The 11,228-nt window shown below is 54.6% G+C and overlaps 2 protein-coding genes across 7 annotated transcripts; one reads left to right on the top strand and one right to left on the bottom strand.

Annotated features, from left to right (window-relative positions):
- The first annotated feature begins 1,140 nt into the window (after window positions 1-1,140).
- Hmga1 (high mobility group AT-hook 1) lies at window positions 1,141-7,576 on the top strand. 2 transcript variants are annotated; one of them, XM_013029632.1, is made up of 4 exons: window positions 1,141-2,507; window positions 4,214-4,297; window positions 4,926-4,976; window positions 6,395-7,576. In XM_013029632.1, the coding sequence occupies exons 1-4, from the start codon at window positions 2,406-2,408 to the stop codon at window positions 6,446-6,448; spliced, it is 291 nt and encodes a 96-aa protein (XP_012885086.1). In that variant the 5' UTR covers window positions 1,141-2,405; the 3' UTR covers window positions 6,449-7,576. The 2 variants fall into 2 exon arrangements, with proteins under 2 accessions (XP_012885086.1, XP_012885085.1); XM_013029631.1 differs by having other exon boundaries at window positions 1,141-2,540.
- Window positions 7,577-7,942: 366 nt separating this feature from the next.
- Window positions 7,943-10,275, bottom strand: LOC105995780 (chromosome unknown open reading frame, human C3orf18). Of its 5 annotated transcripts, XM_013029626.1 has the most exons (6): window positions 10,223-10,275; window positions 9,469-9,582; window positions 9,023-9,254; window positions 8,858-8,883; window positions 8,284-8,389; window positions 7,943-8,109 (listed from the first exon to the last, which is right to left on the bottom strand). In XM_013029626.1, exons 3-6 carry the CDS (start codon window positions 9,179-9,181, stop codon window positions 8,044-8,046), a joined length of 357 nt encoding a protein of 118 aa, XP_012885080.1. In that variant the 5' UTR covers window positions 9,182-9,254; window positions 9,469-9,582; window positions 10,223-10,275; the 3' UTR covers window positions 7,943-8,043. The 5 variants fall into 5 exon arrangements, with proteins under 5 accessions (XP_012885080.1, XP_012885083.1, XP_012885084.1 ...); XM_013029629.1 differs by having other exon boundaries at window positions 9,071-9,582; XM_013029630.1 differs by having other exon boundaries at window positions 9,131-9,582.
- Window positions 10,276-11,228: the final 953 nt, after the last annotated feature.

The raw sequence follows: 11,228 nt of genomic DNA, 5'->3' as shown, positions 1-11,228 counted from the left end.
GGGAGCGGGCGACGGCGCGGCCTTGGGGGGCGGGTGGCCCCGCACGGGGGGGACACTTCTGGAAGTGCGGGGGAGGGGCGGGAACCCCGAAATTCGGCGCTTCCCTACCCGGCCTTTCTCCGGGTGTTTCCTGCGCAGACGAGGCCGGATCCCGGGCCTGGGTTTGGGGCTTCACCCCGACCCCACCTCCGGCCCGGCCCGCGCCGCCTCAGCCCCCGGGGCCAGGCCTGCCTTCCGCCCCCACAAACTGGTTTCTCCGCTTTGCTGGGCTCTGTCGGAACTAGTCCCTTTGACTCCCCGTTTCTGGTGTTTTTCTCTTTTCTTCCTGGGGTTTTATTTTTCGGGGAGGGTGTAGAGGGAGGGGGTTCTCTTCCTCCAGCGCGCGCCAGGTTTCCTGCCCCGAGGCGGGCTTGGGTGCCCCCTCTGGCAGGAAGTGGGGCCGGGTGCACCCTCGTGGCGGTGCATGCGGTCGGGGTGCGCAGTTTTCCCGCGCCTGCAGGAACGCCTGCGCCCCTCCCCCCGCCGGCCCTAACTCCGGGCCTACTGCCCCCAGGCACAAACTGCCGGCACCCGGGCCGTGGAGCTGGAGCTGGGGCTTACACAGACACTAGGCAGTGCGAAGATTTGGCGCGTTAGCAGTCACATGAATCTCCTCCATCCTCAACAACTTGCTGTGTGACCTTGGGCTTCTCATGATGCATCTCTGAACTTTTTTTTCTTTTAAATCTTTTAAGTAATGAAGTTGGCCAAGGTTCCCCCCCCCTTCCCCGGGGGTCATTCCTGAAGCCTTCCTTAGCATTTTCTGGACTCTTCTACTAAGGAAACAGGCTTGAGACTCAAAAGAACTTAATACAAAACAGGATTCGGTGCTGGTTTGCAAATGTAGCTTTTTTAAGTCAAGCTTCCCTGATGTTCCAAAACAGGTGGAAGAGACAAGTGTTTTCTTTGCCTCCCTAGATAGGCCTCCTAAAACCTTCATGTAGTGGGGGCCACCTAAAGTGGGAGAGATATAAAGGGACCCCAACAGCAAGCGGTGGGGGAGGCACCAGATGGCACAAGAGCTGGAGACTAGCCAGAATCCCCAGGCAGGCTGGGCCCTTGTTTGGGGGAGGGAGGGAGGGTGGGACTGGCTTTGCCCAGGGAGCCCCACTTAAGGGCCTCGGGCAGACCTTGCGAGGTCAGCACTCATTTAGCTGATTAATTTTGATGTTTAGTTTGAAGCGGACCTGTGGTGTAATATAAGATTCTAATCACTGCCTGTAATTACAGAGCAGACCAAGCCACTAATGATGGAGCAGGATAAATCAACCATCCTACTTAAAGGGGTCTCTTCAGTCTGAAATACTGCAAAATAAAATAATTACCAAAGCTCCTGTCCGGAGGGTCTCTTCATACCTCGAAACATCACAAGTCCCAAAACAATATTTTCATGTCATGGGGTTAAAATTGGAAAAATTTCCAGCAGTCTCATTCTCATTTTGATAGAAGTTCCTGTAAGTACGCTGTAGTTGATTGAAGGGCTTGTTGAGGCAGGTGTGGCCTTGTTAGCCCATTTTACAGATGGATAGGCTTTCAGAAGTGGGGCTGTGGGTGCTATTGCCACCCCCTAAGGGAGGACAGGTGGATGTTGGTCTGTAGAGGTGTGGGGCTTGAGCTCTCCCAGGCCTCCTGTCTAAACCTGGCTAATGACTGGGGGAACTGTACTGCCCCATATATGGGGCACTGTTCAATATGGCATAGCTCTGTCCTGCCTGAAAGTGCCCTTTGAAGTCTCCTGTGACTGCAGGTGGGCTGCCCTGTGTTCTGTCCCTTCTACCTCCCCATTGCCACTGCAGGGCCAACCATCTCTCCCTCACCTGTCCACACTACAGCATTCTCGGTGACTTACCCTAGGAGAGAGCAGAGGATAGGGGGGAGGCTAGGCTCCTGGTCTGCCAGTGTTTGGGCCCTTGGCAGTTGGTCCTCGGGCAGCCTTGTCAGTGTGCTGGGCAGAGGTTGACGTCCAAGGTCGTCTACCCACTTCTCATGCCCTCTGAACTGTCTGGTCATGGTTTCCTCTCCTAAGCAAGTATGGTACCTCCCTTATAGGAGACGGGCCCTTGACAGTGGTGGGACCCTAGAACTTGCCCACACCCACTAGGAGAGGGACAACAAAGGCCTTCTGAGCAAGAGACCAATTGCTGATGAGAGCCAATAACCCTCTTCTACACAGCAGCATGCTTCAGTGTGCCGAGCTTGCCATCCTGGTTCTAGTGGGAGTCCTGTGGCCACTGGGACCAGGCAGTTTGCACAGTGAGCCTTTGTAGGGGAGTGGACAGGGGCAAGTTGATGCATGATGTGTTTAAAAACACTTTACCTGTCTCTCAGCATCCCAGCATCACTGTTGACCTCCAAAGTGAAAGAAGATGAGTGAGTCGAGCTCGAAGTCCAGCCAGCCCTTGGCCTCCAAGCAGGAAAAGGACGGTACTGAGAAGCGAGGCCGGGGCAGGCCACGTAAGCAGCCTCCGGTGAGTCCAGGGACAACGCTAGTAGGGAGTCAGGTGGGTTTTGAAGCTTTGTCTTGCTTTACCTTTTTGGGCTAGAGAGGTGTTTAGTAGCTAATTACTGACTATGCATGACTGACTATGCATGGGAGAATGGAATCATTCCTGTAGGCATGTGTGTCCCTATTCTCCAGTGTGCTTATAACCTGCATGAGAACTCAGAGTGAGGTCCTCCAGATAATCTCAGGAAATTCTGGGGCTGATGTATACAGGTCCATTTTATCACCCCTGCCACAAATAAGTCTAAGCTAGAGGTGACCCGGTGCTTGTACTATGGTAAGCCAAGCTTACAGACCACTTGAGGACCGATGATGATCATCTTTAATATAGTTCTAAAAATGGAAGGATAGGGCTGGAAGGTGGCTTAGTGCTAGAGTACTTGCCTGGCATGCATGAAGCTGCCCTGTGTTCAACTCCTCAGTACCACAGGTATAGTCAGGTATGTAAGTGCACACTTGCAACCAACTTTGAAGAGGCAGGGGTAAGGAAGATCATGAGTTCCGAGGCCAATCTGGACTATACAGCACAACTGGTCTCAGAATTTAAAAATGCCAGCAAACCATGGCTGAGGGTGTGCCTGAAGAGTGCCTGAAGCAACTGCTTAGCAAGCCTGAGGCCAAGTTTCAACTTCAGTACTGCCAAGAAGAAAGTATATATTTTTTGCCCTGTTATGGATGGGAATGAAAGCCTCGTGCAGGATAGGCAAATGCACTCACACTGACCTATAACTTTTAAATGTACGGCCATAAATTTTTTAGAATCCCAGGGTTTAATAAATTATTTTGTCACAGTGCCAAAAGAGCCCAGACTTAGGCCAGTCATGTTTTGGGCTATAGTCCTATAGTAGGCCTTGCTTCAGGCTCTGTCAATGAAAAGATACTGAAGCTGAAAAAATTTAAAGTTATCAACCTGGTGGAAAATGAGGTGTCCCAGTGGGCAGTTGAGGGTTGGGTGACAAAGCCACTGCTGTATGATTAGGAGCTTGCCCTTTTTTTTGTTTTTTGGGTCCAGTCGTGGGGCCTGAACTCTGGGTCTGGGCGCTGTCCCTCAGCTCTTCAGCTCAAGGCTAGCGCTCTACCACTTGAGCCACAGCGCCATTTCCGGCTTTTTTTTTCTGCTTATGTGGTGCTGAGGAATCAAACCCAGGGCCTCATGCATGCAAGGCAAGCGCTCTACCACTGAGCCACCTTCCCAGCCCCGAGCTTGCCTTTCATAGAGGCATCTGTCTTGTCTCCCACATGAGGGGTAGCTGTTGGTGAAGCCCAATTTCTTAACTGAGAAGAGTGGTGGAATTTAGCTGTCCCCTGGCATCTGAGCCAGGCAAGCCCCCCTTCCTCCCCACCTATGGTCAACACTAATGGACCATGGTTCTGAACGCTTGAATATCCCTGTGCCTGCTAGGGACAGTGGCCAGTATGACTATCCTGCCCAGCTTCCTCATCTTGTACGGCAACTTCTTTCTTTGGGGCTTAGCAACAGCAATAAGGACCAGCATGTCTGAGGTCTTGGGTATAATTCCTCTTCTTTGGGGGCAGCCCTAGAAGGGTATCTAGCTGGTTTAAGATGGTCAGATTGGGTGGTGGCCTGCTGCCCTATGTTGGGGTGACTTAACTCCACGGGGGTGGTGCAGGTGGTAGCTGGGTCCCTGACTTGCCCATTTGTCATTTCAGAAGGAACCCAGTGAAGTGCCAACACCTAAGAGACCTCGTGGCCGACCAAAGGGGAGCAAAAACAAGGGTGCTGCCAAGACCCGGGTGAGGCTTGAGATGGGCTGCCCTGGGCAGATGAGAGGAAAGGTGCTCAGCAGCTCTGCGGAGGGCTGCAAGTCTGCATCTCCCACCCTGGGTCTCTGATAACGAGTAACTGGAATGGGGACTGAGATCTCAACATGAGTGGCCCCGATCCTGCCCAGGATGAATGGGGAAATCAAGTCAGGGGTCTGTAGCTATCCTGGTCTAGAGAAGAAATAGAGGAAATTGAAGGGATTCTGCCAGATCCAGACCAAACGTGTCACTTTTATTCCGGAACCTAAAGGGGTAGGTAGGGTCAAGAGGAGAGGGCCACATTCACAGTGGCATCCTTTCAGGAAAATTGTTTTTTTATTTTTATTTTTCTAAGACACGACTCATATCCTCTGAGTCACAGCTGGAGGAAGAAGGGGTCAGGGGTGGGTGGGGGACAGGTGTGGCTGACCAGTCATCAGCAGCTGGCCTTGGGGTAGGCCTGCTGGAATGGGGTCCTGGCCTGAGCAGAGGTAGGCAGTCTGCCCGCCCTTCTGCCCTGCTCCCTTCCCTCCCTGCAAGGCTGCAGGCCTTGGGGAGCACAGCCCAGTATTTTTTTATTTTTACTTAAGGTATGTTTGTTTGCTTTCTGATCTTCTAGAAAACCACCACAGCTCCAGGAAGGAAACCAAGGGGCAGACCCAAAAAACTGGTATGTGTTCCTTGCGTGGGGGCTTAATTGTGGGGAAGAGGTTAATTCTGTGTATCCACCATGGAAAAACGACTGACACCTTTGGGGCCAGCAAGTACTAGGACACCCAGCACTGTTGTTCCAGAGGAGCCTTGTGTTAGGTGTGCATGTAGCCGACACTGGACTTGAACTCTCCTTCTGCCTCTACTTCCTAGTACTAGAAGTGCAGGTGTGTGCCACCACATTGTCTGCCTGGGGCTTTTAAAGTTCTGTGCCTTTCAGAAGGGAGGGTTCTCAGATATAGTGTCCTAGAAAAGGGGTGTCTGTGTTTCATCTCATAGGTTCCTCCAGCTAGGGTGAATGGAATGAATCCTTAATAGGCTTCTCTTAGAGCAAGAAGTAGCAGAGGGCTGGGCGCTGGTGGCTCACGCCTGTAATCCTAGCTACTCAGGAGGCTGAGATCTGAGGATCCAGGTTCAAAGCCAGCCCGGGCAGGAGAGACCGTGAGACTCCTATCTCCAATAAACCACCAGAAAACCGGAAGTGGCGCTGAAGAGCTGAGGGTCAGCGCCCAGGCCCAGAGTTCAAGCCCCACGACCGACAAAAAAAAAAAGTAGCAGAGGATCTCGTCTTGGGTTTCAGCAGCAAGTGGGAGTTACAAGGCAATTCTATCACTGCTCATGGGGAGGGAGATACCATCCCATTCTTGGGTCTCCAAATTGGTTGTGGGCTAAGACGGGGCACTTTCAGGGTACCATGCAGTGACAGGCACCCCACCCCAGTCTTCCTGCACCTGGCTCTTTTCTACACATAGAACCTGTTTCTTAACTCCCTAAGACATTCACTCCTTGAGCTAAGCCACTGCTGGGGTTGGTGGGGGGGTGGGCGGGTAGGGGGCACTTCTGGCCAGGGTCCAGAAGTGAGTAACAGGAAACAAGTTGTTTTGGAGTTTGTGCCTGGCACGCGGCTGTGGGGCCCTGTGATGTCCTGACATTCCCGCCCAGTGAGTGAGCCCTGCTGTAGCACACTTCCCTTCCTCCCCACCCCGGGCTGGGGTCAGCCTTGGGCCAACCGAGGACAACCCAGAGTCAGGGCCCCTGTGCCCACCCTGGGTCTGGCATCTCCTGTTGGCCCCTTCCCATTTCCTGCCCTAGAGAGCCAAGTGCTTTCCTCCATGCCTTGGGGCTCTGTCTTGCCTGAGCCACCTGGGGGCTGAGGGGCCTGGCTCTGCTGCTGTGCCAGACAGAGCAGCATAGCATGTGTGTGGTTTTTTTCCTCCTTTTAAATCCTTCGTTTTTATGAATGAAAGCTGCACGGAGGTTGCTGACTCACCCACACACTCAGGCCTGACTCATCCCCCTTCTGGAGAGCCTGGGGGGAGTGGGGGGAGCCTTGGGCAGAGGGAGGTCAGGACCAGAGCTGCTCTGCCCTCCCTACAGGAGAAGGAGGAAGAAGAGGGCATCTCCCAGGAGTCCTCAGAGGAGGAGCAGTGACCGCACAGTGCCGACTGCTCCCTGGCTAGGAGCAGCTTCCCTCTGGGACTGGACAGCGTCGTTCAGCTCCCACAGCCCCCTTCCCTGCCCTCCTCCCCCAAACTGCCCCCAGTCCCCATGCGCCCTCCCCACCGCACACTACAGCACACCAGCGCTGCAGGGCTCCTGTGGCGAGTGCTTTCCTCCACCTCCCCGTGCCCTTCCCACCCACGCACACCTGCCTCTCCCAGACAAGGCTAACTTCCCACTTAGCCGCAGCGTGCACCTGCTGCGCCCCCACTCCCTTGTGGAGAAATTGCTCTCTGAGCTCTTGGTTTGGGAACTTGCTCTGCTCCTCCACTGTTGCCTCTAGCTTCCCTTAAAGGGGCCTGGGAGGGCTCCCCTGGCCTTACGGGGGCCCATGCCCCATCCATTTTGACATGCCCACTCTGGCTATACTGGCCTCAACCGGGGTTATTCAACCCCCAGCCAAACTGTCCCCAGTGGCCCATCTGCTCTCCCTCACCTCCCCTGCACTGGGTTGGACAACCAACCCCTTGTGGGAAACAGGTAAGAGGGCAAGAGGTGGGGCCCCACCCCCCAGCTTTCCCATGGGATCTAGCATCCCCATTTCTGCTCTAGGCGGTTCCCCTCATCTGTGGGGCACTAATAAGGAGCTCGCCCTGCCTACCCCCTCCCTCGCCTGCCCACACCCCTCCCCCAAGGTTCTGGTTCCATCTTTTCCTCTGTTCACAAACTACCTCTGGACAGTTGTGTTGATTTTTTTTGTTCAATGTTTCATTCTTAGACATCATCATTGCTGCTGCTACCAGCGCCAAACATTCAGTTCATAGCCTCCCATTCAGCCCGCGGTCCCCTCCTCCCCCAGGATACTTCATGGGGGAAGGGGGTCTGGGGCACAGCAGGCTGGGTTGCAGACCACCCCAGTCCCAGGGAAGGTGGGGTCCTGCCCCGAGGATGCTGCAGCTGAGTTGTTGGGGGGGGTCCATGTTGATTGTGTGAAGGGTGTAGGGGCCACTGTCTCCCCTTGTCCTGTTGGGGAGGGGTGGCCATTACTTGTCCCAGCCTGGGGCTCCCCCTTTGGTTTCCTATTTGCAGTTACTTGAATAAAAATATCCTTTTCTGGAATGGAGTTTGTGGTTTGTATTCTAGACTTAGAATGTGTGCAGAGGAGAAAACCAGGCCGATGGCCTTGTTTTCACACCCCACAGGCTGGGGACAGGAGGGCAGTGCAGTAGCAGCAGGGAAGTCCTTTTAAGCCCTTAAAAAATAACCCACATTACCAGCCACAAGACATTTTATTTACAATATATATAAATGTGTATGTACTGAGTGCTATACATCTGGGTTGGTCACCATGGAAACAGTTCCAAAACCCTCTTGGGGGATTTATGCCAAAGCCAAGTCCAGGCAGGCTGGTGAAAGCAAAGCTATCTCCCAGCAGCCCCACCCACCCCAAGGGGAAAGCTGCCTTGGGGTGGGTGTAGCCTTAGTCCACAGGGTTGGTGGATAAGTGGGAAAGGAGAATTGAAGGCCCAGTGCTTGGGGCAACTGTAAGACCCACCCTAGGGGTTCTGTAGGTCAGGGCTATGGGGTCAGGTCTTGACATCCAGCAAGGGCATCCGCTTGTGCTGGTAGCCGCTCTGCCAGCCGTGTACCACCTGTGGGGAGAAGCCATGCTTGAGGGTTGGGTTCAGCCTCCTGGAAGTCTGCAGGGAACCCCTCACCCTTCATAGTCATATGGAAGAGTGCAAGAGCTCTTTCCAGGCTCTGGTTTGAGCAAGTAAGGGCAAGAACAAGTGCTCGCGCCTTCACTGTCCCCTTAGAGTGCTCACCTTGGGGTCTCCCACATCAGAGAGAAGCTCCTGCTCTGCCTCATGCAGCTCCTCAGCAGGGTCGTAGCTGTACATGGGGAGGAGGTGATGGCGAAGGCGGTCCACCCTGGGGAATAGGAGGGGATTAACCCCAGCTCCACTGGACAGCAGACTGCCTCATGTCCACCTCCTGACATGAATTAGGTATTCCTGACCCTGGGGCTATGAAAGGGGTCATCCCAAAGAGGAAGCTAAGAGCAGGACCAGTGAGAACAAAGTGCCCTATCTTGGATCTGGATAGCTGAGGTGTATCAACAGAAAGTAGAGAACTTAGTATAGGAAAGAAATCTGGGGGCTGGGAAGATGGCTCAGTGGTAGAGCGCTTGCCTTACATGCAGGAGGCCCTGGGTTCGATTCCTCAGCACATTAGCAAAATGAAAAAAGCCAGAAGTGGCACTATGGCTCAAGTGGTAGAGTGCTAGCCTTGAGCTGAAGAGCTGAGGGACAGCGCCCAGGCCCAAAGTTCAGGCCCCACGACCGGACCCAAAAAAAAAAAATCTGGACGTGGGTGTGGGGCAGGGGCAGGAACACTCACCGCTTTTTCTTCTGGATATACATTACCTGTAACAGAGACAGCACTGTGAAGGCTGTGGTGCCCAGATAGGCCCACTGTTTGGGAGTGCCAACCTCTACCCCCTTCTCTCCATTAAGGAACAACTGAGATGCTATGTGCACTAGACTAGGCCCACCCAGCACATGCCTTGGCAAAGGTGTGGATGTCTATTTGTGTATGTCGGAGGCTCCTTACCACAGCCACCACCACTCCGACCAAGGTGATGAGGAAGAAGGGCCCCAACACATAACCCACCATGGAGTCACTGTTGGCTTGGGGGGCATTGGGCACTGTCGTGTTACTCATGACATCGGCAGGTGGAGAGCTGGGTGGTCAGCATGGGCAGCAGCGCCTCGGGAGGGCGCCTCCACTGGGCTCCCTGGGAGAGGAAGGGAGGTTTATCAATTCTGCCTACAGAGTTAACACACTCTGGTCCCTCCCCTGGAGTTGGAGATCTGTGAACTCAGGTCAGCCAATATATCCAGGTAGGTGTCTGCTGAGTGATTCCTCCCCCTGCTGCTCTTAGCTGGTGGGAAGGGAACCACGGAAGGCCCAGCTCCAGAGCCTGCTTCCTGCCCAGCTCCTATGCCTACATCTGGGTGGGGCCCAGCTTAGATACTGGTTCAACATTTGCAAGTCTCCACTGCTGGGGAAAGGTTAGGTGCAGTTTCTCGGCTCCTGCTCCAGACCACTGGGAATGTCAGCACCTATCCAGTGAAGCAAAACAGAAAGATTAAATAAACAGGAGGGTCCTACACCGACGCCTTGGGGTGATTTAGCCTTGAGTCCCGAGTTAATCCCCCCTCTACTGGCTGAGAGCCCCAGGCCTAGACTTGTATGCCCTTCTTGTCACCCTAGACGCAGCACCGGTCTCGTACCAGTGTGGACACTGGGTAGAGCTGGACTCTTATCTTCGAGATGATGTCACCGCCCTCTGGTCCCCAGCCGGGGCTCCGCCCAGGTCCCTCCCTCCTGTCCTGGGCTGACCGCGGAGGTGGAGGGTCAGCCCAGTCAGGAGAGAGATCGCCCTGGGGCTGTTGCACAGGACGACCCGAGTTCGTACCCCGGGTTCGCTCGGGTCTATCCGGGGGACAGAGTCCGCGGGGCACTGGGTTTGCCGGTGCTCAGTCGCAAGCGCCCCGTCCCGGACCGAGGTGGTAAGCCCGGATGGAGCGGGCATCGGGCCGCGCCTAGGCGGACAGGGGCAGCTCTCACCAAGGTGGGAGGCTCCGGGGTGTCGGAAGAGCGCCGAGTGGCCAACCCTCACGGGGCGGCCGGGAATCTCGGCACCCCAAGGCGCGGACCCAACACGGCGCTCCGCAGCCAAGCCTCCCCCGCGCGCCTTACCTCCCGCTGCGGCAGCGCCGACCGGAACGCCCCGAGTTGGCTCCCGGGCCCCGGAAGAACAGGCGTGCGCGTGATCAAAGGACCCGGGAGGTGGGCGGGGCCACGGCCTGGCCGCAACCAATCCCGTGGTGAAAGGAGTCTTCCGGAGCCTCCAATCCAGAGGAGGGTGGGCGGTGTGAAGGCGGGGACGGCCGGCTTGCAGGGCCCCCCCACAGCTGCAGGGGGCAGTCGAGGGCCGCGCGGTTGGTGGGGGTGGGCGCAGCCCAGGCCACAGCGCCAACTGCGGGCGCTGGAAGTCATCTCCTGCGGCTGGCTTCACCTTTCTGGATGAAGCCCGAGTTTAGGGTCACTCCGTGACTTAACACGGTTGTTTTTTTGTTTCATTGTCTTTAGTACAAAGAGGCTTCAGTTCAACATGTCAGTTTGTACGATGCATCTTGATCAGCGTCACGTCTTCCACCAGTCTCTCTCATCTCTCCCACACCATCCATCCCCTCAAGTTTAGGACCCTGGCCAGGCTCAAGAGGCCTAGGGCTGTGCCCAGTGGGCACAGCTGTGGGACCATCAGAGGAACAGCTGTCGGGAGGAATAAGTGAAGACATAAAAAGAAGCCCAGTATGTACAGTCTTGAATGTTAAGCTTCTCGTGATCACCTCTTGGAGGTTTTGGGGAAACACCAGCAGAACAAAGGGGTCAGTGAAACTTTGGCAAAAGCTTTCCTGGTCTGATCATCAAAATGGCCCACAGTCACTCAGAAACCTGAATAAGTGGACTTTACCGGTTTCAATATCCTGTTTGTGATTAGTTTTGCCAAATACTCCATCAAGAGAAACTCGGACAAGTGCACGAGAGAGCTCTTTTCTTATTGAATGCAGGTCCTCACACAGCTTAAATGAGTGCCCATATATATATAATTTTTTTGTCATGAAGTAAATCTTTATTAATTTGTGACAAATTTTCAAGCCAATTCACTTAGAAAGAGAACTTTTTTCAAGAAATTATGCTG

The sequence above is a fragment of the Dipodomys ordii genome, unplaced genomic scaffold (genome assembly GCF_000151885.1).
Source record: "Dipodomys ordii isolate 6190 unplaced genomic scaffold, Dord_2.0 Scaffold120, whole genome shotgun sequence".
Taxonomy (NCBI): domain Eukaryota; kingdom Metazoa; phylum Chordata; class Mammalia; order Rodentia; family Heteromyidae; genus Dipodomys; species Dipodomys ordii.
This window is presented reverse-complemented; position numbering and strand designations above follow the sequence as displayed.

What these genes read in the sequence shown, in the direction of transcription:
- Hmga1 (XM_013029631.1), top strand. Translation starts at nt 2,406, where the DNA reads ATGAGTGAGTCGAGCTCGAAGTCCAGCCAGCCCTTGGCCTCCAAGCAG. An exon ending in AGGGTGCTGCCAAGACCCGG is followed by an intron (nt 4,298 to 4,925) that starts GTGAGGCTTGAG and finishes CTGATCTTCTAG; the next exon opens with AAAACCACCACAGCTCCAGG. An exon ending in GGGGCAGACCCAAAAAACTG is followed by an intron (nt 4,977 to 6,394) that starts GTATGTGTTCCT and finishes CCCTCCCTACAG; the next exon opens with GAGAAGGAGGAAGAAGAGGG.
- LOC105995780 (XM_013029626.1), bottom strand. Translation starts at nt 9,181, where the DNA reads ATGAGTAACACGACAGTGCCCAATGCCCCCCAAGCCAACAGTGACTCC. An exon ending in TATATCCAGAAGAAAAAGCG is followed by an intron (nt 8,390 to 8,857) that starts GTGAGTGTTCCT and finishes CCTATTCCCCAG; the next exon opens with GGTGGACCGCCTTCGCCATC. An exon ending in CTGATGTGGGAGACCCCAAG is followed by an intron (nt 8,110 to 8,283) that starts GTGAGCACTCTA and finishes TTCTCCCCACAG; the next exon opens with GTGGTACACGGCTGGCAGAG.